Source organism: Nematolebias whitei, chromosome 7 (genome assembly GCF_014905685.2).
Source record: "Nematolebias whitei isolate Nwh7 chromosome 7, NemWhi1, whole genome shotgun sequence".
In the NCBI taxonomy this organism is placed as follows: Eukaryota; Metazoa; Chordata; class Actinopteri; order Cyprinodontiformes; family Rivulidae; genus Nematolebias; species Nematolebias whitei.
Genome location: NC_056504.1, coordinates 41,401,376 through 41,424,717, shown reverse-complemented (window position 1 = coordinate 41,424,717; position 23,342 = coordinate 41,401,376). Strand labels below are relative to the sequence as shown.

General features: G+C 39.8%; 3 protein-coding genes across 3 annotated transcripts; 2 read left to right on the top strand and 1 right to left on the bottom strand.

Annotated features, from left to right (window-relative positions):
* The first annotated feature begins 215 nt into the window (after nt 1–215).
* mustn1a (musculoskeletal, embryonic nuclear protein 1a) lies at nt 216–1,489 on the top strand. Its single transcript, XM_037679564.1, has 3 exons — nt 216–521; nt 610–736; nt 1,269–1,489. Exons 1-3 carry the CDS (start codon nt 513–515, stop codon nt 1,364–1,366), a joined length of 234 nt encoding a protein of 77 aa, XP_037535492.1. The 5' UTR covers nt 216–512; the 3' UTR covers nt 1,367–1,489.
* A 1,136-nt stretch (nt 1,490–2,625) lies between these two features.
* ruvbl1 (RuvB-like AAA ATPase 1) lies at nt 2,626–8,316 on the bottom strand. Its single transcript, XM_037679563.1, has 11 exons — nt 8,019–8,316; nt 6,879–6,965; nt 6,635–6,767; nt 5,748–5,899; nt 5,303–5,392; nt 4,123–4,272; nt 3,965–4,028; nt 3,676–3,874; nt 3,487–3,589; nt 3,322–3,413; nt 2,626–2,845 (listed from the first exon to the last, which is right to left on the bottom strand). Exons 1-11 carry the CDS (start codon nt 8,157–8,159, stop codon nt 2,686–2,688), a joined length of 1,371 nt encoding a protein of 456 aa, XP_037535491.1. The 5' UTR covers nt 8,160–8,316; the 3' UTR covers nt 2,626–2,685.
* A 362-nt stretch (nt 8,317–8,678) lies between these two features.
* Nucleotides 8,679–21,522, top strand: eefsec (eukaryotic elongation factor, selenocysteine-tRNA-specific). The gene is made up of 7 exons (XM_037679562.1): nt 8,679–9,221; nt 11,643–11,850; nt 12,069–12,165; nt 14,653–14,817; nt 15,815–16,438; nt 18,092–18,248; nt 21,091–21,522. The coding sequence occupies exons 1-7, from the start codon at nt 8,921–8,923 to the stop codon at nt 21,261–21,263; spliced, it is 1,725 nt and encodes a 574-aa protein (XP_037535490.1). The 5' UTR covers nt 8,679–8,920; the 3' UTR covers nt 21,264–21,522.
* Nucleotides 21,523–23,342: the final 1,820 nt, after the last annotated feature.

Below are 23,342 nucleotides of genomic sequence, written 5' to 3'. Positions count from 1 at the left end.
ACTTCCCATGTATTTGTTGGCCTTTCTGCTGCCGCTGTGTTCATAGGACCCCAGGGGACTAAATAATGACCTAATCAGAAGGGTGGGAACGGAAGCAGGACCACGTTTAGTCTCCTGTCTGCCTGTGTTCAACAGATATTTGTACGGCAGTTGGATGTGTTAGGACAGACACGTCTGTGTAAGTTGAGCCCAGTTTGCTTGGATTTCTTATTTCAGTGGAGGAACAGATAAAAATGTTTTCCTGCATCTCTGGCTTTTGTTACATGAAGTTTAAAGTCACAGCTTTGAGCTGTGACCTCATCCTTTCATAACTAAACACCAAAGAAGAAGAGATAAAAAAAAAACCAGGAGGAGTCTGTTCACTTATTGCATCTGAGGGGCAGATTTATTACTCCCTGGAAAACTACTGCCAGATTGTTTATACGTGTGATGTGAGTGGAACCAGCGGAAGAAGACACAACGGACCGTAAGAGGAGAATCTTTGCAGCAGATTATTCTGTTATTCAACCATCATGTCTCAGGTAAGAGCAGAGTTTAAGTGTTCACGGTCTTTTTTTAATTGTTGCAGACTCATGGAGCACAAGAATGTCTCATGTTTGTGTCCTTCAGCCTGATCAGGATAAGGAGCAGATGCAGCGTCCTGCAGTGAGAGAGGAGGATCTGACTGAAGCAAAGAACAAACTTGGCTCTTACGGGCCCACGAAGAGCAAAACATACGAAGTGATGGAGGAATGTGGTGAGCACGCACAATGTGGGACTTTACATTGGAAACTGTGTTTTTGTTTTCTGCATGCAGTGACGCTTAGATCAGATTCTGGCAGTGATGGTGTGTGTGTGTGTGTGTGTGTGTGAAGGGGAGTTTTTCATGACGTTTGAGTTTCCACACCATATACAGAGAGGGAGAGAGGTTTGGACTCCAGTCATACAGTTCTCTGTCTCCGTATCCCAGTGGGATCAGATATGTGCAGCTCAAACCACCAGTCCTGTTATTGTATTAGAATTAGAAAAATTAGAAAGAGTTATTCATTTTGTTCTGTTACTTGAAAATTATTATGATTGAAATAATTGTTTGAAAAAAGGGGCAGATATAATAAGATTTTTTTCTTCTTTCTGCTGCCTTTCATTTTAAATCTTTTTTATATTGTTATGGAATTGTTTTGTACTTTTTTAAAATGAATAAACTTCATACCATACCATTTGTGTGGTGTAACAGTTTTATGAGCAGTGAAATAATCTGATTTTTTTAAATTTATTAATTATTCTTGTAGAGAAAATGGGGAAAGCTGCTCCATCCGTGTTCAGTGGAGCGAGGTCAGGAGCAGAGACGGCTTTCAACTCCCGCTCAGCTCGACCCGTCAGGAAGTAAGAAACACCCCGAACAGGACCGGACACCAGCTGTTCTGTTAGGTGGTTGGAAAGTGTTTTAGTTGGGTGGCCGGGGGGATTTGCATGACTAAACACCCATATAAAGAATATCAGGATACCAGATATATGCAGTGGAATGCAAACAACTGTCTACATATGGACATTAATATCCCGTACAATTTACTTTGTATATGAATATTATCTTCTAAGTTGCTGATTTATACACAATTTACAAAACTCAATATTATCAAAGAATTGTTGCTATGTAAACATATGCAGCACAAATTAACATTGTTATTAATTTAACAGTGCATTTGGACATACATGTCCTCTGGCATCTATCAGGGGTGCTGTAGCACCCTCATCGTCCCTACTTCTTACATCCTTTGATGGTTGGGGTCAATTATTTACCTCATAGTTTAACCGTTTTTAAAGTTACATTATTTTACGCACTGCACCGAATAATAAGACCAAAACATTTCCTTGTCCTGTGGTGGGATGTGACTGAATATATTAACGGAAGCGTTATTTTCGAGGCCAAATTTGAGGTGTTTTAAAAACTTGATACTTCTATACACTTCTATTGCATCAAACTGAAAAAAATGTCATTAATTGACAGCTTTACTTAACTTTAGAAATGCAAAATTATAACTTTTAGATTTATATATATATATATATATAAACACTGCATTTTTATTTACGGACCTATAATCATATTTTATTGGCATGAAAAAAATTGGTTCAGCTTGAGGGTTTTTGATGAAAAGAATATAAACTTTTAATACACAGTAGAATGACAGCCAGAGTAATTTCATATAAGTGGAATGGTTTGAATTCAGGATTTTAATGCTACTAGTTGATTTAGTATGGACGCATGGCAAAAAGACATGTTTGCAATATTTTGTTCTACATGTGTAAAATTGAAATTTTAGTTAATTTGTTTTGGCTGAACACCTTTACCATGTTGGCACAATAATAAATAAATGCAACATGTGCAATATTGTTTCTTTACACTAATGATTGCATAAATTTATACAGTTTTTTTGTTGTTTTATAAAACATGCAGTTTATATTGTAAAAAATCTGAATGTTTTCTTTGGAAGAGGTCAGTGATTAGGAATGTAAAAATGTAAAAGACCAGAAATATTGAAGGAAACTGAGGCAACTTCTGTTTTTCTTTTTAATTCAAAAATGATAACAAAAGAATAAAACTTTAGATTTATATGAACAAAACTACTAGGACAGATGAGATGGAGGCGGGGGCATGGTGGAAGAAAGATGGATAACGTAAGGAGCAAAGCTTTAACATCCATCCTAGTTTTATTTCATGAACTTGTGATGCTGGTCTTGGAGGATTTTAGCAGAAGACTTGGCGTCATAGAACAACTCGTTAATTTCCTCGACCTGCTCCCTCTCCACAGTCTCTTTTCCCTGAACACGACCCAGCAGGCTGGCTGGTGTCAGCAGCTGCACAGCATACCTGAGAGCAAACGGGAGATGAGGAGCAGGAAACATCCGTTCATGATAAAAAAACGAATAAATGACTAAATGGGACAAGCTGCAGAAATTCAAAGAATTTTGCTTCCAGCTAAATTTGACCTCAATGCTGCTCCACATCAAGCACAACATTAAAAGTTGAGCTAATTTGTTCTAAACTGTTAATTTTTAGTATCATATATACTAAATATTACTGTTTGTAAAGTTGGAACAAATGCCCCTGTGATGAGGACTGCAGCTGGAATTTTACAGATGTTCAAACTTTGTACAGAACATCCACTTTATACTTGATGGGGTGCATGTAAATTAATTTTACAATCCTGATTTGATGCTTCATCATAAAGCTCTTAAATTTGTTATTTGACTTTTTCTATCTGGTGCTTCAAACCCAGTTAAATGTGTACAACTACATCACTGTGGAGACAATATATGGATGAGTTTGGGAACAGCTGGAAGTACCTGAGGGTGGTCTTGGTGCCGATCTCTGCCAGGTGGGTAAGAGCTTCCTCGCTGATACTGATCCCCTCGGTCTGAGAGCGAATCTTGATGATCTGAAATAAACGGGTTCGTTAGTGACACACGAGACGCTTCACGTCGCAGAACTCGACTGACTCTCAGACTCACCTGCTTCATCTCCTGAGGCGTGTACAACATGGTGCGGATGATCATAACTCTGTCCAGCAAGTCCAGAGGAATGCCATGTGGAGAGCTGATGTCCTCTGTCCCTCTACGAAACAACATATGTCAGGAGTACGAAACTCTGCTCAGTTTAACGGTTGTTTTTATTTCCATAAAACACGTTACGCCTCTCACCTGATCAAACAGTTTCCCCTGTTTGAGGCAAACACAACAATGGGGGCGATGCTGCTCTCCAGCGCGCGGTGGAGGTACGTGAAGCACTCGATGTCGAGCATGTGCACCTCGTCCACAAACAGCACCCCGGGGACGAGCTCAGCCACTCCCTGGTCTATGTAGCGGTTCACCACTTTGTTGATCTCTGCACGAAGCTTATCTGGAGCGAAAGAACAGCAGTGAGTCACCGTCGGGCATTTGATGCTTCGCTCAGAGGGAAACAGGATTTTATTCAATTAATTTATTTTACCTGTGATTTCTGTCTTTTTGGGCTTCATTAGTTGTCCCATCATAGAGAGGATATCCTGGCCTCCCTGGGATGAGACAATATGTGATTATTTCTCTTGTAGAAGGTGAGCAGAAGAAATAATTCACATTCGTTGTGACCACATCAGAGCAGGTTTGTACCTGAGGTCGAGCATTTGCAACATCCAGGTCATGCAGTGTGACATCTTGGACTATCTCCTTCTTCTTGTGGACATCACCTTTGGGCAGTGGGACGTACTCTTCTGCCTCCAGGTCAAACTCTGTTGCAAAGGTGTCACAGCGGCCTTGCCTCTGCAAGAATACCATAAATACATGTTTTACTGCAGCTAAAGAAAAAGGCAGGAGGAGGGAGTATCCTGCTGCCAGCCCGCTGCAGAGGAGGACATGTGGCTGAGAGATGAAAGGGTTGGAGGAGGCAGCTCAAGAGATCGCTGTCAACAGTAACAAATGGGGGACGCAGCCCTCCTCCTCCTCTTCTATCTAACTACAGCCGCCCTCCGCGGCCCACCTGCATCGACTAAAAGAACATTAACTGTGGCCTGTCGACAGACCACATGCTCCGCTGCATCATGGGAGATGTAAAGATAGATAGAGCATGAAAAGCTGTAAGAATGAGAGACGTTCATTCCAGAGTACAGCAGAACTTCAGGAGGAAGATGAAAGCAGAATACCACCATGAAGGACGGACGAGGCAAAACCACTCGACGTCCACCTAATTAAACAATCCAAATTAAAATGTTGTTCTTTCTTTAACTAAACTGATTTATTTAACAGACAAACATCTATATTTGATAAAGGTCCAGAATCCCAATAATTTATTAACAAACAAAGTTAATTATAAATATAATTTGACTGTTGTTCAATCATTAAGAAACTCTAATACAACACTTTATTGATCTTGGCTTTTTATAATCATATATATATATATATTATATTTTTCATATATACATTTATAATCAGGTCTCTCTTGTAAATGAGTCCTCGAGGCTCAATGGGATTTACCTGTCTAAATAAAGGTTGAATGGAAAAAAAAAAAAATAGTTTCCAATAAACTAAAATCAACTGGTATAAAACAATTCAGGATAAATTAAACTCTCACATCATCAGAAATATTTAAAACTGCAGGTTTCTTTAAGATGACTATTTTAGTCTGGTTTATCTTCATCAAACATGAACAGTAAAATAAATAATTTCTGTATAAAAGTAACTTAAAAGAGGAGACAGAGCAACGAGGCCACAATCAGATTTATTGCAACTTTTCTCACATCTTGACCTCTGCTGCAGGTTTTAAACAGTAAAACTAAAGTGTGTAATATTTTACCTTAACAGCTCCACTGTTGGCTTCGATGTAGATGACGTCTCCCACTTCAACACGCTCTTTCTGAAGACTCTCGTAAATGCTGGGATCCAGCTGAGGAAAAAGCAGCATTTCAGTGTTATTTTACCACCTGAGCTACAAGAATTCTTATTCACCGAAAAAAATAAAACCCTGTCAAATCTGAGTTTTACAATAAAATACTTACAGAAAACAAGTAATTTACTTGTTGCAAATATGCACCTCAAACACTTAATTAGACTGAGATAGTGTTCTTGAAAAATATGCAACAAGTTCCTTCAAAGTTAATTAAAAGTGAACATTATTATCTACTTTAATAATAGTCATTTCTTGGTTTATACACAAAACATTAATTAAAGATTGTTTACAATAACTGATGGAAGAACGAATAAGTGGTAGAAGAGAGAGGGATGGATGGAAGAAGTCTGACCTTGAGCTGTTTTGTGCCTTTGGCCGTCTTCAGGCCGATGATGACGTGGCTGATGGTTTTTCCATAGCCGCCCATAGGATTCTCCGTCTCACAGGGGGTCAGCTCCGTCACTTCTCCTTCATACACCTCCTTTGTTTCTTTGATGCGCAGCCCTGAATGTAGGCGGCGGTACCGTCAGACACACACGTGCTTCAGAACGAGAACTCAATCGGGTCTTTATACTCCTGCGTCGGCTAAGCCTCACATCTTTCAGACAGCAGAAAAATGTATTTGATTACAGGAAAGGCTGTGTGTGCCTTTGAAATGCCAGGGCACCATTCACTGTAACATGATCGCACTCCTTCACAGAGTTTTGAAGCCGAGTATGAGCAGCGCAGGTGCCTGATCCTCTGAGGCGAAGCAGACACTGTGCTTATTTGACAAGGTGATGAAAAACTTTGGATGAAATCCACTCTGTCCTGCAAATACTATTCTAGTGGTGGAGCAAAAGTGCCAATGACTACTGATTATTTAGGCTTCATTTCCTCCACAGTCAACAGGTACCGTCAGACAAACTCATTATCTTCACTGATCACTTCTACCTTTTAAAAAATGTTTGCCCCATAAACCCACAATCCTTACCATTTAAGACAACAAAGCAAGTTATTTCCTTTTCAGTGGTTTCTTAATGAGAAACAGCTGAAAATATAATGCGCTTTTACAGCAAAAATGCTAAGAACAACTTCAATTCACTATAATATATATGATTTCAGGAGTATCTAAGCTTAAAACAACACAACGAGGCATGTCTTTTTCCTTTTGTTTTTACAAAGTTATACCAATTTCTTCCTACAATAAATATTAGAGAGACAGGAAAAATCTGAGTTGGCATTTTAATTCTCACTTACCAATTGCCCTCCTGAAATTCTCCATCAGTACTTCTGTTTTTTTAATCTCAGTTGAGTAGACCTCACTGCCAACCATGGGACAGAAAGGCACCTTGTTTCCCAACTCCTGCGCCACAGCCAATGCGAGGGCAGTCTGAAGGTAGAACAACAAAAACAATGTTAGAGCAAAAATAAGCAGCAATAACTAAAAATATGCCTAATATTCTGTATGCATATGGACACTTTATGAACAATGCACACTAACCTTTCCTGTTCCAGGTGGTCCTGCCAGTAAAACTGCCCTTCCTGCCATCTTTTTGGAGCGGATCATCTCAACAATGATGCCACAGGCCTAAACAGAAGGAAAAATTATGCCATTATACAGTACATGTGTGTAGAAGAATAAAAAAAAAGTTTATTAAAACAAATACGACCACTTTTGCAATTGGAAAAAAGTGAATAATTTTAAGCCTTTGTTTACTGAAATTCAACATTTTTTTAAACGTAAATGTAAAAAATGTAAATATTGCATATTGAAACGGTTATTCTTGTCCTGAACATTTCATTGCATTTTTGACCTCGTGTTGATCTGCATACGACAATAAACCTAAACCTATAGACAATACAAAATAGTTTAAAAATTAGAGCATCTGTAGAAATCTTTGTCCCAAATTCCACTCCTAAATTACTTTGAGGCCTTTGGCAGCACTTCATTTAAAAGAATCAGAAATCTGTAGGAGTCACTCATGAAACTGGGAAACATTTGAGAAACATTTTTAGTGGCTACAACCAGCTGATGACAGCAAATGCAAGTTTTTAAATAAACTATTCCATACAAAAATCAAAATGATCTCACCCTGGATCCATTTAAATAGTTTCACTATCTCTGAGTTTAAAAGTGAGAAAACAGCATGAAGCACAAACAAACAAAACTGGCACATCTGTAAACAATTACAATGATGTCTTTTAAACAAAATACAATAATTTAACAAAAATATATGTCATCATCTAAACTACTTTTCCCCAGAAAGACAAAGCTGGATGATATTTTGTCCCAACATTGAAACTTGCAGCAAACGGACCAGTCTAATTATAATAAAAAGCTATTAAAATATCTGTTGCACTGTGAAACAAAAGCATCCAACAGAAAAGGTCTAAGTATGTTTTTATAAAGCAAAAATAGTATTGAAAAAAAATACTTTCTTCCAAATACCACAGCTATTATACTTCTAATTTATCAGATGCTTGCAAACTGTTTGTAGTTTTTAAGGCAGCGGGGCTAACGGATGTAGCTTAGCATGCTAAACGATCATCAGAGAGTGGGCTAAATGGTCTTTACGAAACTAAAAGTACTGATATAAGGAAGAGACGATTAATGACAGTGCACTGAAACATAATACTGTACCTCTCTTGCAGCCTCCTGGCCAACCAGTCCACATGCTGTCTGTTTAGCATTCCCGGCCTCGTCGAGCCCGAGTCCTTTGACGTGACTATGAGAGGCGATCCTTTGAGTTTTCGTGGTACTTTTTACCTCCTCGATTTTCATAGCTATGCTATTTACACTGCTGTATAACGCAGAAACCGCGATTCACACTTAAGACGATTTAAAAGCCGTTTTTACGTCTGATAATTTCTTGCCTCTGCAATCCGCGCGGAAACTCAAAACACAGAGACGTCGGTCTCCATGTGGGTTACTAGGGAAAAGAGGCGGAAATGATACCGTGTAGCACCGCCCATCTTCGACCATTGTGGAAAATTATTGGACCTTGTCAAAACATGTAACGCTCTAAATGGATGAAATATGTGTCAATCTTTTTCTAATCCATTAAGTCCCGCCCATCAAAGTTTACATTTCCGTTTGTGCTTCGTTTGAGCTGTCGTAGTAGAAATACATAAAAAAATCAAAATCTAATTAAAAATGTTATATTAGCGCAGAGCTAAAAATTAGGAATTTTTTATAAAAAATTTCAAATTAGCTTTAAAAAAAGTTAGATTAACCTATATGTTGCTATTTTTCTACTTGTGCTTGCTTAATAAAAAAAATAGTTCCGCTTGCCTCTTGTTTCCTGAGGATGAAGTGCGTTGATACCAAAACAGGACGTTTTGGACAGTGTTCGGTTGAAGTTCTGTTTTTGTGTTCAACAGCGTTTTGTAATTCAGAAACCTGCACTATAAGGTTTTAGTAACAAATACTAAAGACAGAGGAGTTCGTGAACAGCAGTAAAGCAGCGTGCTGAGTTCAAGGTCCAACTCGGATTTTAGGAAAACACGCATGTTAGATAAAACTTAAACAACAGATCGAAAAAAATGTCTGAGTCACTTGACAGTCGGACTAAAACGCTAAATTTCAATGTCGGGGTGCTCGGACACGTCGACAGCGGCAAGACGTCGCTCGCCAGGGCCCTGAGCAGCACAGCCTCAACGGCCGCCTTCGACAAGAACCCGCAGTCCCGTGAACGAGGCATCACGCTGGACCTTGGCTTCTCCTCCTTCACGGTGGATTTCCCAGATCACCTGCAGGACAGCGGAGAGCAGCAGTACGACAGCCTTCAGTTCACCCTGGTGGACTGTCCCGGGCACGCCTCTCTTATCCGGACTATCATTGGAGGTGAGCACTGATCTGATCAGACTCGCACAACAAAGTACTTTGTTGCAATTAAATAAAAACAATTGCAAGATTAATCCAAGTTAAGGTGAAATGACACAAATCCATAAAACAGAGTACAGCTAAAAGTTATATCTATCTGTGTGTTTAGTTGCTTTATGGCTCTTACAGTCATATGCAGGTTTTTTAATACCTTTGTGTCTAGATATCTTTTCTCTTTTGTCAAATCAAGCCCCTCAGGACAATAACAATCATTATCTTTTCTTCTGCTGCTTTTTACAAAAATACAAACAAAGTTCTTTATTTACCATTTGTGCACAGATCCAGGCACATTTGAATTCTCATTCATAGTCAAAACACTGAAACAACACTAACTATCCATCCATCCATTATCTTTACCCGTTTATTCCATTTTGGGTCACGGGGGTCGCTGGTGCCCATGTCCAGCAATCACTGTGCGGGGGGCGGGGTACACCCTGGACGGGTCAAGTCCATCACAGGGCCACATAGAGACAAACGAGACAAACAACCATTCACTCTCTCACTCACACCTAGGGACAATTTAGAGTTACCAATCAGCCTAACATGCATGTGTTTGGTCTGTGGGAGGAAACCGGAGTACCCGGAGAAAACCCACGCATGCACGAAGAGAACATGCAAACTCCACCCAGAAGGGCCCTGGACTAGGGTTTGAACCAGGGACCTGTTCGCTGAGAGGCAGCAGCTCTACCAGTTGCGCCACCGTGCTGCCCTACAACACTAACTAAATAAAATAAAAATATGAACAAAGTGGTTTATATCTACACTGTACAGAAAGTAAACCATGACACATGACAAGTGAAGTTAGGTACTGTGGGGTTATTATTGCACCTGATTAGCAGTTTTTGTTTTGCCATCAGTCTGACTGTGGCAGGGTGAAAAAAAAAAAACTATTAAAAAACCTTGTACTGCACTAAATAGGTGATGATGCTATCCGCTCTACTGTGTCTCGGGTTATATGAACATTTTTGTGTCTGATAAGAGTGTGAGCTGGATGGAGTGAGTCCTTGATGATCCCAGCTGCTCTTCTTCAACAGCGCTGTACATACATCGAGTCCATGGAAGCAAGTTTTGTCCCTATGATCTGCAGTCTTTATGACTCTTTGCAGTGCCTTCCATTCTGCTTGTGTGGTGTTCGCTGTAATGGGAGGGAATTCTTCCTGAAGTCTAATATTATATTTTTTGGTCTTGTCTGTATTGAGGATGAGATCATTCTTCTCTCCATATCTTGTAATGTTGTCTTCTCGTACCCTGACTCGTTCCCCTCCTGGATGAGCACCAATATAGTGATGCTGTCAGTATTTATTTAGCACTTTGTTAGTTCACTGTTCATCATGAAATAATGTAAAGTTGCTTGTCAAATAGTTGTAGTCATAAAGTTGTTGTGTCCTCAAATATTATCATTGCCGTTTATATAACAGTTTCACTTCATACATACATGAAGTACAGGACAAGTGCATGTCGGGACTGGTGCTCATGTGGAAGGAGCAGGTTATTAACTCAACTATGTGTGTGTGTGTTTTTTAGTGAAAGTAGAAACGTTGTAGAAAACAAACAGAAAACTATATGCAGCACATTTACCAAATAATTACCAGAATCTTTGGAATATCACAACTCAGTGAAACTAAGTAGCTTATGTAGGTGGAGTGCAAAGACAAACATAATCAAAACTCAAGCCAACTCAAAGTCTTTTTGTAGGAATCGCAGCCACAGTAGCTCCTGCTGTCACAGCGGTTGAACTCAAGTTTGACATATCCAGCAGAGGGCACATTCTCTGCAGGAAATAACTTGGATTGTTGCGAGTAGAGAGGGAAAGGCTGCAGTTTGGAATAAATGAATCTGAACATTTACTTAAGATTGCTCTGTTTCTTGTGTTGTCCAAGGAACAGTTAAAGCGCACAGTTTTATGATGTTTGTTAAGACTGTCAAACCTTAAACACCGTTCTGTAGTGCCTAAAAGTAAATGAAAGCAGCCATTGGGATGGTACATGCTGCAGATTAGGGAAGAAGTGAAATGTGTAGATTGGGGTATGTGTTAAACTTCCCCTCCAGTCCCAAGTGGAAAGCACACAGGAAAAAGAGCGGAGTCGAAGTCAGGAAAAGAAAAGAATAAAAAGCGAGAAAACCAAGTGAGCTGCAGCTCCAGTTTCAACCCCCTAGCTTTTTATTCCCCCCCGCACACACCCTCTCCTCTAATTTTTCCTCTTGTTCTGCTGTTATTTTTGGGCCTCTGTGTCCGTCCTTGTTTGCATTACTTTTCATCTTCTCAGAGTCATCAATGTTAAAAAAAATAAAAAAATAAAAATAAAACCGAAAAACTTGGATGTCTATAGGATGAAACATGCTGCGTTGTTCTGCACGTCTTCAATATCTTCTGTTGTATAGGTGCCCAGATCATTGACCTGATGGTCCTGGTGGTGGATGTGGTGAAAGGTGTGCAGACTCAGACTGCAGAGTGTCTGCTGATAGGAGAGCTGACCTGCCCCCGCATGGTTGTCGTCCTGAATAAGACTGACCTGCTGCCACCTAACAAGAGACAAAGTGCCATTGAGAAAATGACCAAGAGGCTACACAAAACACTGGAGAGCACCAGGTTTGTATTCATGAATAGAATAATTTACACGTCCAGAGGTAGTGGCTGTGAAATGTTAACCTGGACACACCATTGGGTTTGGTTGTTTCAGTAACTTTCAGTTTTGATATCATACCTGAAGTGTCCAGTTTTTTTTTTTTTTTTTTTTTGGTTAATTGGTAGGCCCTGAACAGAACATCATGAAATCATTTCAGCGTTGCTGTTTTTCTGATTATCAGATTTAAGGATTGTCCGGTGATTGCAGTGGCGGCGAAGCCTGGGGGCCCAGAGGCCCCTGACACAGAGGAGCCACAGGGAGTGCCACAATTAATCGAGGTAAAGCGTGGAACCAGTCTGGCTCCTTAGAATTATAACTAATGAAGCTCAAAGCTGTGTGTGAGTTCTCATGAACGCAGAAAGGTAGAAATAGGTCTAAAAATTAGGATAATTTTTTTCATTTGCTTAAAAATGTTTTATCTTGTGTTGTTTAAATGATCCAGATGAAGCAGCTTGGTGAAGCTCAGTAGACAATGACAGCTCTGAATTATCTTTGCCTGTAAGGATATAATATATATTTTGTTCAACTATTTTGATATATTGTTTTCACTAGATACCCTACTGAATTTATTAGAAATTTAATAATGATGTATTTATTAAGGCATTGGCAATGCTCTCTGACAAACTTGACTTTAAAGTTTTAGAGTCCATAAAAATTACGTAGTATAACTTGTCGATTTCACAGATATGATGCAAAAATTTGCTGCGGCTGTAGCTGAGAGTAATCACCAACACAGCCTGGGAATTTATAGATCGCACAAAAACTTTGTTTAAAACTTTGGCATGCAACGTGGTGGGCGATACGCAGGATTACTACTTTTATTATTTATTGTATTAACTTGGATTATTTAGTATGCCTTTGTTTTAATTCATTGATAGCCAATTATTTTATTTATTTAAATTTATGATTCAGAACATTTTTTTATAACGAAGAATAAAAAATAGATGCAATTAAATAGGATGGGTCTTGGCACCTCTGCCACACTTTATTCAATTCAATTCAAAAATACTTTATTAATCCCAAAGGGAAATTATGTTTTGTTGTAACTCGTTATCCTCATTTCATTAAGAGATGTTATAGATGCTGATGGCTGTAGGCAGGAAGGATCTCTTGTAAAGGTCCATCCCAAAGTGGATCCTAAGAAACTGGCTGCAGATGCCGTTTAATCCGTCCTCCCAGACTCGGCTGGCCTCTCGGTTCCCTCAGACTGTAGGACCGCCCGAATGCTGGGCAGAACTCCTCCCAGCAGTCTGCCGAGCTCCTCGTCGTGTAGGTGCCGAGGGACGATCCTGTCCTTCCACTGTCATGAGCCGTGTTTCCTGCTAGTTCCAGGATCTCAGTGGTCAGGCACTCGAGCACAGCTGGCAGGTAGATGAGAATGCTTCCACAGAGCGTCCTTTCAACTCATTTGAGATTTGGGACTGTAGTTGAGATATTATTTGAGCTTTTGAGATGTTAATCAGCTGCTGTTGGTTGTAGAAAACTGCCTTGTTGCCATGGTTACGCATCATGCCAAAGGTCCAAAACTAAAAAAGTTTCAGTAAAAATCCTTCCAGCTGCACAGCATCTGATACCCGAGGAAACAATCATCCAAAAAATGTGATTTACATCCAGAAAAAGAGGAATTAAAATTTCCAAAAGCAAAATATCAGAATGAACGTAACAGAGCTGCAAAATATCAGAATGAACGTAACAGAGCTGCTCCAACATGCAGCCACCTTGAGCGGCGCAATTCTAGAACTCATGAAATGATTAACTATTAATTAATGATTAATGATGAACTTATGAAATGATTTGAAAAGTATGAAAATTATATATTTTTGGTAACCTGGGCAGTCTCTGAATTTCATTTCTTTTAGAGATTTCAGATCAGTTTATTAGACAGTGCTTTTTGCCAAGATGAAAAATAAAACAGAAAATTGTTTTAACGTCCTTCAAGTTAAGATTCACAGTTTTAGAAAAATACAGTAGTCCCTTGTTTATTTCGGGTGATCCGTACCCTGAAGCCCCGCGATAAGTGAAAAACCATAAAGTAGGAATAGTAAGACAAGTAGTAAGTAGTAGTTTATTATTTGTATTATACTTTGCATATATATATATATATATATATATATATATATATATATATATATATACACATATATACATATATACATTAAGACATTTTAAACCTTTCCCCCACACTTGCAATATTCTAAACAACGTTTGTAAACGTTAAACGCTCTAAAAGAGCACAGAATGTCATGATTTCATCTCCCTGCCTCCTCTCTGGCACTTGCCACCGCTCTTGGCCACGCCCACTTCTCCTCTGCAGAGTGGAGATCCAATACGCTGCATGAAGAAGCTCCTCCTGCAGCTTGGGCTGCACACAGGTGCTAAATAATTTAAAGTAATTTATTTTAAATAAGAATTCCATGCCGATCGTGCGGCTCATCCATCAATCAGTGTGTGTCATGTCCAATCTTACTTTGAAAAACCGCGATAGAGCGAGTCCGCAACAAACGAACCGTGAAGTAGCGAGGGACTGCTGTCATGTCAAGGTACTCTGAAGCTACTGGATAATTAAACAAAGTACTTTGTTTTACTCCGTGTTAAATCTCCTGCGATAATGCATTGTTTGACTAGTTAATTTATTAGTCAGACAAACAAAAAGAGAAAATCTTTATTTAATGCTGAGTTCCTGTTTGTTTGTATGTGCCACACTTGTAAACTTGCAGTATTATGTTTGTGGTTACTCTTTGTTTTTATGTGTCTCCTCCTCCTAGCTTTTAAAGAAACAGACATACCTCCCTAAGAGAGACCCCAAAGGTGCCCTGCTCATGGCTGTGGATCACTGCTTCTCCATCCGTGGTCAGGGAACAGTCATGACCGGCACCATCTTGCAGGGGTCACTGGCTATTAATGATACAGTGGAAATCCCAGTGCTGAAGGTTTGTTCCACACACGTGTCGTGACTTTGCAGCCTCTGATATTTACAGGCAGGTCTTAAGATTCCTGCGCAGTGGAAATAAATTTCACAGAGGCTCAGAAGTTGAGCTGTTTGTGGTCAGACAGAGAGACGGACGGTCGACGGGGTTCAGAGGATGTTTCAGTTTAGTTCGAGGAAAAGACGAGGGGAGTGAGGGTGAAAAGTGGAGGGTAATTAAGACCACATGCAAACAAACCCTCAATCTGTGTATTTGTTTGCAGTTTTCATGTCCACCTCTAGGTGGCAGCAGATGGCTTAATTAACTGACACTTGTAGCGTCACAATCTGGTTAACAAATATATTTTCTTTTAACATAATAAAACCAACGTTTTCAATCATAGTTTCTAGATTGTAGAAATAGCACCAAAACAAGTCTGAAATTTAGTTTGATTTGATATTTTGCTTATGCTTTTTTTTGTTGTAATTTACTTTTTATTGTGACAAAATTACGCATATTTACTTTTTTCCTGTGATTTTCTAGGAAAGTTAAGCACAGTTATAATTATAGTTAAAAACAAACTGTGTGGTGCAGTTTTTATTTTCTTTATATTATCTGCATTAAAATGTAAACAATATTGGTCCACTGTAGAATAACTGACTTTTGATTTTAATTTGGATCTTGACCTCCTTTTTAGTAGAGGTGTTTTTTTCCAAAGCCTGTGAAAATTAATGTTTTGTATTTGATTTCTTTTGTTTTTGAACATTGTAAAACAACATTTTGATGAAGATTTTATTTGTTTTTTTTAAAGACAAAAATAGTTTTACGTAGAAGTTTTACTTGTGCATGTTTCCTATTTTAAATTTGCTTTTGCTGTTAAGTTTTTTTTTTGTTTCCAAATAGTGAAACCTTTTCTCATGTGTTATCAGTTATTTATTCTCATCAGATTTATGTAGGAAAAGTAAGTTGTTTGTGTTTTAAACTGAATTATTTATTGTGTCTTTGTGCTCTCTGACATCAGGTGACCAAGAAAATAAAGTCGGTGCAGATGTTTCGGAAGCCGGTGTCGGGGGCCATGCAGGGGGATCGTGTGGGTGTGTGCGTGACTCAGTTCGATCCCAAACTGTTGGAGCGCGGTTTGGTGTGCACCCCGGGCTCCCTGCGCACCCTCCATGCAGCTGTTGTCTCTGTAAGGAAGATAGGCTACTTTAAGGGCTCTCTTGCTACTCGTGCTAAGTTCCACATCACAGTTGGTCACGAGACAGTCATGGCAAGGGTGACCTTCTTTGGCCTGCCCCCCACTGACTCTAAACCAGCTCCATCAGAGCCGTGCTCACTGGAAGCAGCCTTCACCTTTGACAGGGAATATGTCTACCAGGATGAATATGCTTCCAGTCAGAGAGATGGGAGTTCAGGGCCTGACCTGGAGCAGTGGGCCTTATTAGAATTTGAGCGACCGGTCACATGCCCTGCGCTCTGTCTGGTAATTGGATCAAAGCTGGACTCGGACATCCACGCCAACGCATGCCGACTCGCCTTCCAAGGATGCTTACTGCATGGGTTCGAGGATAAAAGCTACACTGAGACTTCGCTGCCTAGTCTGCAGATCTACAAGACCAAACACAAGGAGGGACAGGTGGAGAGGGTGAGTGCATGTCCAGCAGGTAGTTCATTACATAGAAAACATCTGTCTAATGATCCTTTGAGCATTGTTCCTGTGTCTCTGCCCTCACCATCACCTTGCACTCCTCCTCCTCGCTCCAGTTCTTTGGATGTTTCTCATTGCTGGCAGCACTGGAGCGTGGCTCCCAGACAGAGCCCCTATTGTATTTTCACAAACAGACACGTACTCACAAACAATCATGCATATGCAGTGCCGCTGAGTAGTGTTTGAGGAATGGGTGGTACTCATGCCGTAGCATGTGCTGTGACAAAGGCGCGCATGGGTGGCCGACTGACGCCAGTCGCCTGTCCCGTCTCGCTGTCAGAGGCTGCTGGCGCTGTTTGGACACACCTGAGCGCCACAGGAACATCCACATGTTGGGAGCGTCTGAGCGTCTTTCTCTTTCTTTGTCTTCCTTTCTGTTCATTTATATCATTCTTGTGTGTTGCTTTTACATTCTCCTGTACATCCATGTCTATACAGTTCATCACTTCTAACCAGTTTTTTTTTATTTACTGCAGTGAAATAAAAAATCTTCAACTGATTTTTAGGCAACTTTTCATACTAATGCTTTTATTTGCAGTCTGCAGTCAACGATCTGGGCGGCTCTCGTCATGCCTTTGCTTACAGTTAGATTTCTCTGTTCAGGCCCTCATGCAGGGTCAGACAGAGTTCAGGGGTCAAGTGTGTGAACTAGTTTCCTGCTTTAGCACCTCAGGCTGTCAACAGCTCCGCTCATACACTCAGGAGTAGAACAGCATGTGCGCGGGGGTCAGGTGGTGACCATGTGACGTTACAGTCGTCGTTCGGCCCGTCTCCCAGAATGAAGCAGTTACGTTTTAAACCTAAAGAATTCACTTTCTTGAAAAGGAGCACATTTCTGTCATTGTTGAGACATGGCGCCCTCGTCCAGTCACGATTCATCTGGTCTGTTAAAACATGTGCGGCAACTGTGTTTTTTTTTTAAATCAGAAGATCAGTCAAGCTTGAGCGACACTCGGGTCAAACGTTCAGGAATGAATAAGGGTTAGGAAGAGAGCAGAGAGAGGAAGACTTGGTGGTGGGGTAAGCTTGAGACAGCATGGTGCCCTTCAGTCATCAGATTAGTACCAGTTCAGATTCACTTAGGGGTGGGTGATAAGCAAAAAATGCAAATACACCATAAAAATTTGCTGCGATAAAGAAAATGGAGGAGAAAGGCCTGAGCCTCGAAGAATGTGGCAGCTAGCCAAAGTGTTTATTCATAAGGCACAGCTCTTCCTCAGACATCCTACTGACAGAAAGAAAATATGGCGACACGTCCAAGACACAGTTGTGATGTTTGAATTAGATCATTTTAGATCCAAACAATTTTTAAGAAATCACAGAATCATAATATTATTGAATATTCTATTCAAATCAGCTGTTTGTATTTGGGGCAATGCGAATCTAACTGACTGCCAAATATATTTGTATCTGGCTGTTTTTGTTCATGATTTTTTGCAATCTTTTGCTATATTAATATTGCACACTGTTATTGCAAAGACATTATTTTTAATAATATTGTCCTGCGTCAGTCCCAGATCACAGATCAAACATTGCATTTATCCACCATAATACTGCAGCTCACTCTTCTTTCCTTCCGTCTTATTTAAGGTGACTGATGATTACTCTCTGATCGGCCGCAGTTTGTTCAAAAAGGAGACCAACCTCCAGCTCTTTGTGGGGTTAAAGGTCACACTGTCCACAGGCGAGAGCGGAGTCATCGAGGGCGGCTTTGGACAGAGCGGGAAGTTCAAGATTCGTATACCCGGTAAGGATTTAATATCGCATCTGTCCCCAAAGTCTTGAAAACTGAATTAAACGAGCGTCCCGCAAAACACATCAACCTGGGATTTCAAAAATGTTGCTAAGTTTATCATTACTCGACACGAGCCTCTCCTGTTCTTAACGCACGCATATCCAGAGCCTGTTCTAAGGATTTCTTTGAGCTTTGGGGCTCGGCAGACGGTTTACAGGATGTGGTCAAAGAGGCAGGACCGACATCCCAAGCCACATTCCCAGAATTCCTCTGGGGATTGCCTGTGTTCCGGGGGAAGTCTGATCAGTGTTTATTTTACTTCTGTTGCTCAAAACCTACGACTCCACACCAGGAGGGAAGAGAAAACAAAAACATTTTGGAACAAGAACCTCACCTACATCCTTTTCTCTGCCTTGTACCTACACACACACTCACACACACACACACACACACACACACACATACAAACATAATGTCGGCATTCAGTGAGCCTGTCACAATCGATTAACATGTACTGGTGCTGTTGTGCTTCCTGCCACTTGCTTTACTTTCTCTTGAATTCTTCATGTGCTGTTTTTCCTAAGGACAAGCAAATGTTGACTTCACCAGCAAATACTTTCAGTTATTTAAATCAACATTTCTAGAAATGCTGGTGACACTTTTATTCTGCATGACTGATGCGTTTTAATAATAGTCTTGTTGCCTGTATACTGTGCAAAAAGTAAAGTATAAAGTACAAGTAAGTAGGCCTGTCACGATAACAGATTTTGCTGGGCGATTAATTGTCTCAGAAATTATTGCGATATACAATAATATTGTTTGGAGACCGTTTTAAACTAATGTAATGATAATGACATAATGGTGCAAGTATATTCTCTCAAAGATCAGTAAACGTTAATTTCAAAAGAACACAACAACTGGAAAATAAACAAAACAACCAAAACCAAAAATAAAATGGCCTCTCAGTCTCCGTTAACAAAAAATACACTTGAATAAAAACAACATGGAAATAAAAACTACATTCAACCAAAACAGTACGGATTATGAAGTCTGTAAACTAAATTGCCCTTCAAAAAATAATAATCATTAGTAACTGTAGTAGCAAGCTGGTTGTATTGCTGCTTTTAGTTGCTACCGTTTTACGATGAATGTGACATACCGGCTCGCAAAGGTTCAGCGGTTCGCCTCGGTCATTTGGTTTGAATCCGAAGTGCTCCCACACTGCTGCTGTTGCGTTCGACTTTGAAACCAATTCCATTTCGTTCTCCCCCAATATCAAATAGCGTTTTTTTAGCTTGTTAACTCCTCACGGGGCTCTAATGCTGCAGAGGTACAAGACCATGTGCCTTGGCTGGCTACCTGATGCAATAGTTCACTCCCCACTTACGCTAAGGAAACGAGAAAGAAAGAGGTCAGTGAAGAGCACCGGAGTTGAGCCTTTTGTCATCCAGTGTCTTCAGTAGAAAGAGAGAGACATGAAGAAACAATAAAGCCGATAAATGAAAATGATCAACCTCATTTTAATTTATCATGCGATTAATTGATTTATTGTTTATCGTGACAGGCCTACAAGTATAAGTAAAGTAAAGTATAAGTGCTCACACTTGTGTTTAAAATATTAGGCTTTTGTAGCGTGTAAAAAAAGTTCAAGTCAATTTTAGTGTCATTCACATCACATGTGGTACATGAGGTGGAACAAAATTGTGTACTCAAGGTCCCAGTTACCTCCAACAATAACAAAAGGTGAAATGAAATTATGGTAAATATGACTCAATGAACTGGTTGCAAGTTTCCAACCATGTTTCATCTTCTGGATTGTCCATTTTCTTTACTAATTATTTCTTCCTAATATGTTCACTTGTCAGATTTGTGGCTGTTCCAGACTGACAAAGAACTAAAGAAGTTAGTAAAGAAATCTAAACTGTGATCAAGAAGCTGCCATTGTGTATCTGTTCCTACCAAACTCAGCCGGTCAAAGTAGATGGACGCTTGTCCTGGTTCTGCTAAAGGTTTCTTCCTCATGAGGGAGTTTTTCCTTTCCACTGTCGCCTTCATGCTTGCTCAAGATGAGCATTCTACGATGGAGTTAAACTCAAAGCCGTCTGCTCCTCAGATAAATAATGTTAAATTGTTATTTTTATATATAAATGTTTCTGTTCAGCGCCCTGAGATGACTTCTGTTATGACTTGGTGCTGTATAAATAAACTGAATTGAATTGAATGCAATCTATTTACTCAAAATATATGTCAATGTGAGCAGCATGCGAGCACTTTTTGTTATGAAAATCCAACGTTGTCAGCTGATCGTAGATAAGAACTGGAGATCTCTGGCGGCACTGCAACCATAACAACCCTCACCTTGGCATAATGATAACAAGAAGAATGCTGGCGCCGCTGAACATTTCTTACCTTCCGTGTGCAGAACGGAACGCAGAGACGTATTTTTACAGACAGACATCATGTCACTTACAAAAGAGGAGAGGTTTTTGTTCATGCATGAGCAGCGTGGGCCGGAATGATGCTCAACTAATGGTTTTTAATCTGAATATGAAGATGAGAAGCTGTGACCTAAAGACTGCAGCAGCAATTCCGATCAGGTTTCCAGTTATAAAAGGACACTGAACGCATCAGTTGATCTTGAGGTCAGCAGCCTGAACAACCTCCAGCACTGATAAAGTACCTGTAACACTCAGAAAAGATAAATGTCATATCAGATATACCTGCTCTGAGACAGTAAAGTGACCCAAGAGCTGCACATGACAGTGTCAAATTAGATTTATCGCAGAAAGTGGATATATTATTGTGAAGGTTGTTTTTGCAATATTTATGACTTGCCTGTCAATGTTTTCCTCAGAGGGTCTTCGCCCTGAGACCAAGCAGCTCTTCTCCTCCACGTCCAAGAAGAAGGGGAAGAGTGCGAGTAAAACAAACGAAGAGGAGCCCAAAGCAGACTTCAAGCCCATTAGCATTCACTTACATTTCAAGCGATATGTTTTTGATCCCCATAAAAAGATGGTTCAGTCTTGACCTTTGCTCACTTTTCTGATTGTTGGTGCGTTAGCAGCAGGGAGCGCAGCGTCAGAGGCCTCTTCGAGGTGAGGTGTACTCCAGCTCTGCAGATCAGGGATACATTAACCTACTTTGTCTTCTTTTCTTTGGGTGGAGACAGTTTACTGAAATGTACTGATGGTGGAATGTTGAACACAAACAACGATTGTTGGTCCAGTTCCTTTAAGGAGCTGGACGGAGTACCGTTGGCTCCATCACAAGTGTCAAATCTGCTCTGCTTCTTTCCAACACATACATTTGGTTTCTCTTTCAAAATGTTGACTTGTGCTTTTCTTTGCTGATGTAATCTGAGTTCTGCCCAGCAACAAACCTTTCTCAAATCTCAGCTGAAAACACTTTATTATCAAAAATAAACATCTCAGGTTTGTTCCTATATTTGGGCTGAGTGTTCCTCCATCTATTATGCTTGGAAAACAGATTTGTACTTACAGGCTCCTGTTTGGTCATTCCTGACTTATTTGTATTTAATTTTAAATTTTTAATTCTCAATGCCAGATGAGGAATGATTTGAAAATGAATTGTTTGTGTGGTTTGGACTGAAAATTCAACTTGTCAATAAGTTGTCACTCAATAAAGAAAACTAAAATTTCTGCTCAGCTGTGATTGCATTTGTGTTTTATGTGATAAATCACAAACAAAAACTCCGATCCCACTTAAAGCTGATAAACATTACACTGTTAGCTTTAATTATTCAAGCTGCTAATCCTCAAGCTGATTTTTTTAAAACTGATATCTGAACTGTCACAATAGTCGTATACTTTCCAACAAAGTTAAGTCAGGTCCTCTGGATGGTTCATTTTTTCATAGAATGTTTCGACTTTCATCCAACAGGCTTCATCAGTCCTTATCTGTCCAGTCATTCTTTATTTCTCTGCACTGCCTTTTCTAGAGTGTTTATTATAGGAGTCCCTGTTGTTTTCCTTAAGAAGTATACCCATCATCGTAACAAGTTGTAAAGAACAATGATTATGTCTTTACTGGTCACAAACGTGGCATTGTTATAGCCCAGTTAGCATAATTAAGTCATCTGTTAAAACTAAAGTAGTTGCAAAGCATTAGTCACTTTTGGTAGATTATTTTAAAATCAAACAATACAGGCAAAAATCAATTATTCTACATTACTGTAGAATACATTTTGGTTTGCATGTGCATATAAAAAACCCCAGCATTTAAATATAAAAAATATGTAGGTTTATTTTAATAATTTTTTGCCTAGTGAACATATAAACTACACAGTTATGAATAAATAGTAAATGTACTGCAGTTGCATAGTTTTTCAGTACTAATGTGCTGCTGTAGTTAGTTTTACAATAATTTTACTGTGGAATGGGAAAACAAGCTGCTGAATATTTGTTGTCTTCCATGTGCTGTTATGTTAACAATCAGTATTTTTCAGTTTATTCAGTGTATTGAGATAAACCGGAATGATGCAGCTTGTACTTTTTATTAGTGCAAAAATGTCCTAGTTACATCCAACAATAGCAAAAATATAAATTATAAAAGAAAGTAATGAGGATCTAAGATATATACTAAGAAATACGCTAAACACTTCATAGTGCAAAACAGTACACTGAACAACAGCAGCACGAACGGTCTATGTGAATAGATGAGTACAAATGAATACAGCAGCATGAAATAAGCAGCATGGATAATCAGCAGCACATACCACCAATCGAAGTGGCATTACAGTGATTTTTTTTTTTTCCACAGTGATTATCCTGGTTTTATGAGTCTAGCTGCTTCAAGATAGAAGCTGTTCCTCAGTCTAGTGGTTCTACACTTAATGCTCCTCAACCTCCTGCATGAGGGGAGTGGGGCAAAAAGTGTGTGTGCTGGGTGAGTGGGGTCCTTCATGATGCAAGTGGCTCTCTTCCTACATCTGGAGGTGTAGATGTCTGTGATGGTGGGGAGACTGACTCCAACAGTCTTCTGTGCAGCCTTCACCGCTCTCTGCAGAACTTTTCTTTCTGCAGCTGTGCAGCCTCCATGCCACACGTTGGTGCTGGAGCACAGGATGCTCTGCACACGGAGGTGAGG

Coding starts and splice junctions, on each gene's coding strand:
- mustn1a (XM_037679564.1), top strand. Junction 737..1,268: donor CGAAGTGATGGAGGAATGTG/GTGAGCACGCAC, acceptor TTATTCTTGTAG/AGAAAATGGGGAAAGCTGCT.
- ruvbl1 (XM_037679563.1), bottom strand. CDS start 8,159: ATGAAAATCGAGGAGGTAAAAAGTACCACGAAAACTCAAAGGATCGCC. Junction 5,900..6,634: donor GAATTTCAGGAGGGCAATTG/GTAAGTGAGAAT, acceptor GCCTACATTCAG/GGCTGCGCATCAAAGAAACA. Junction 3,414..3,486: donor CGCCTCAGGAGATGAAGCAG/GTGAGTCTGAGA, acceptor CGTTTATTTCAG/ATCATCAAGATTCGCTCTCA.
- eefsec (XM_037679562.1), top strand. CDS start 8,921: ATGTCTGAGTCACTTGACAGTCGGACTAAAACGCTAAATTTCAATGTC. Junction 12,166..14,652: donor GAGTGCCACAATTAATCGAG/GTAAAGCGTGGA, acceptor TCCTCCTCCTAG/CTTTTAAAGAAACAGACATA. Junction 18,249..21,090: donor GTTCAAGATTCGTATACCCG/GTAAGGATTTAA, acceptor TGTTTTCCTCAG/AGGGTCTTCGCCCTGAGACC.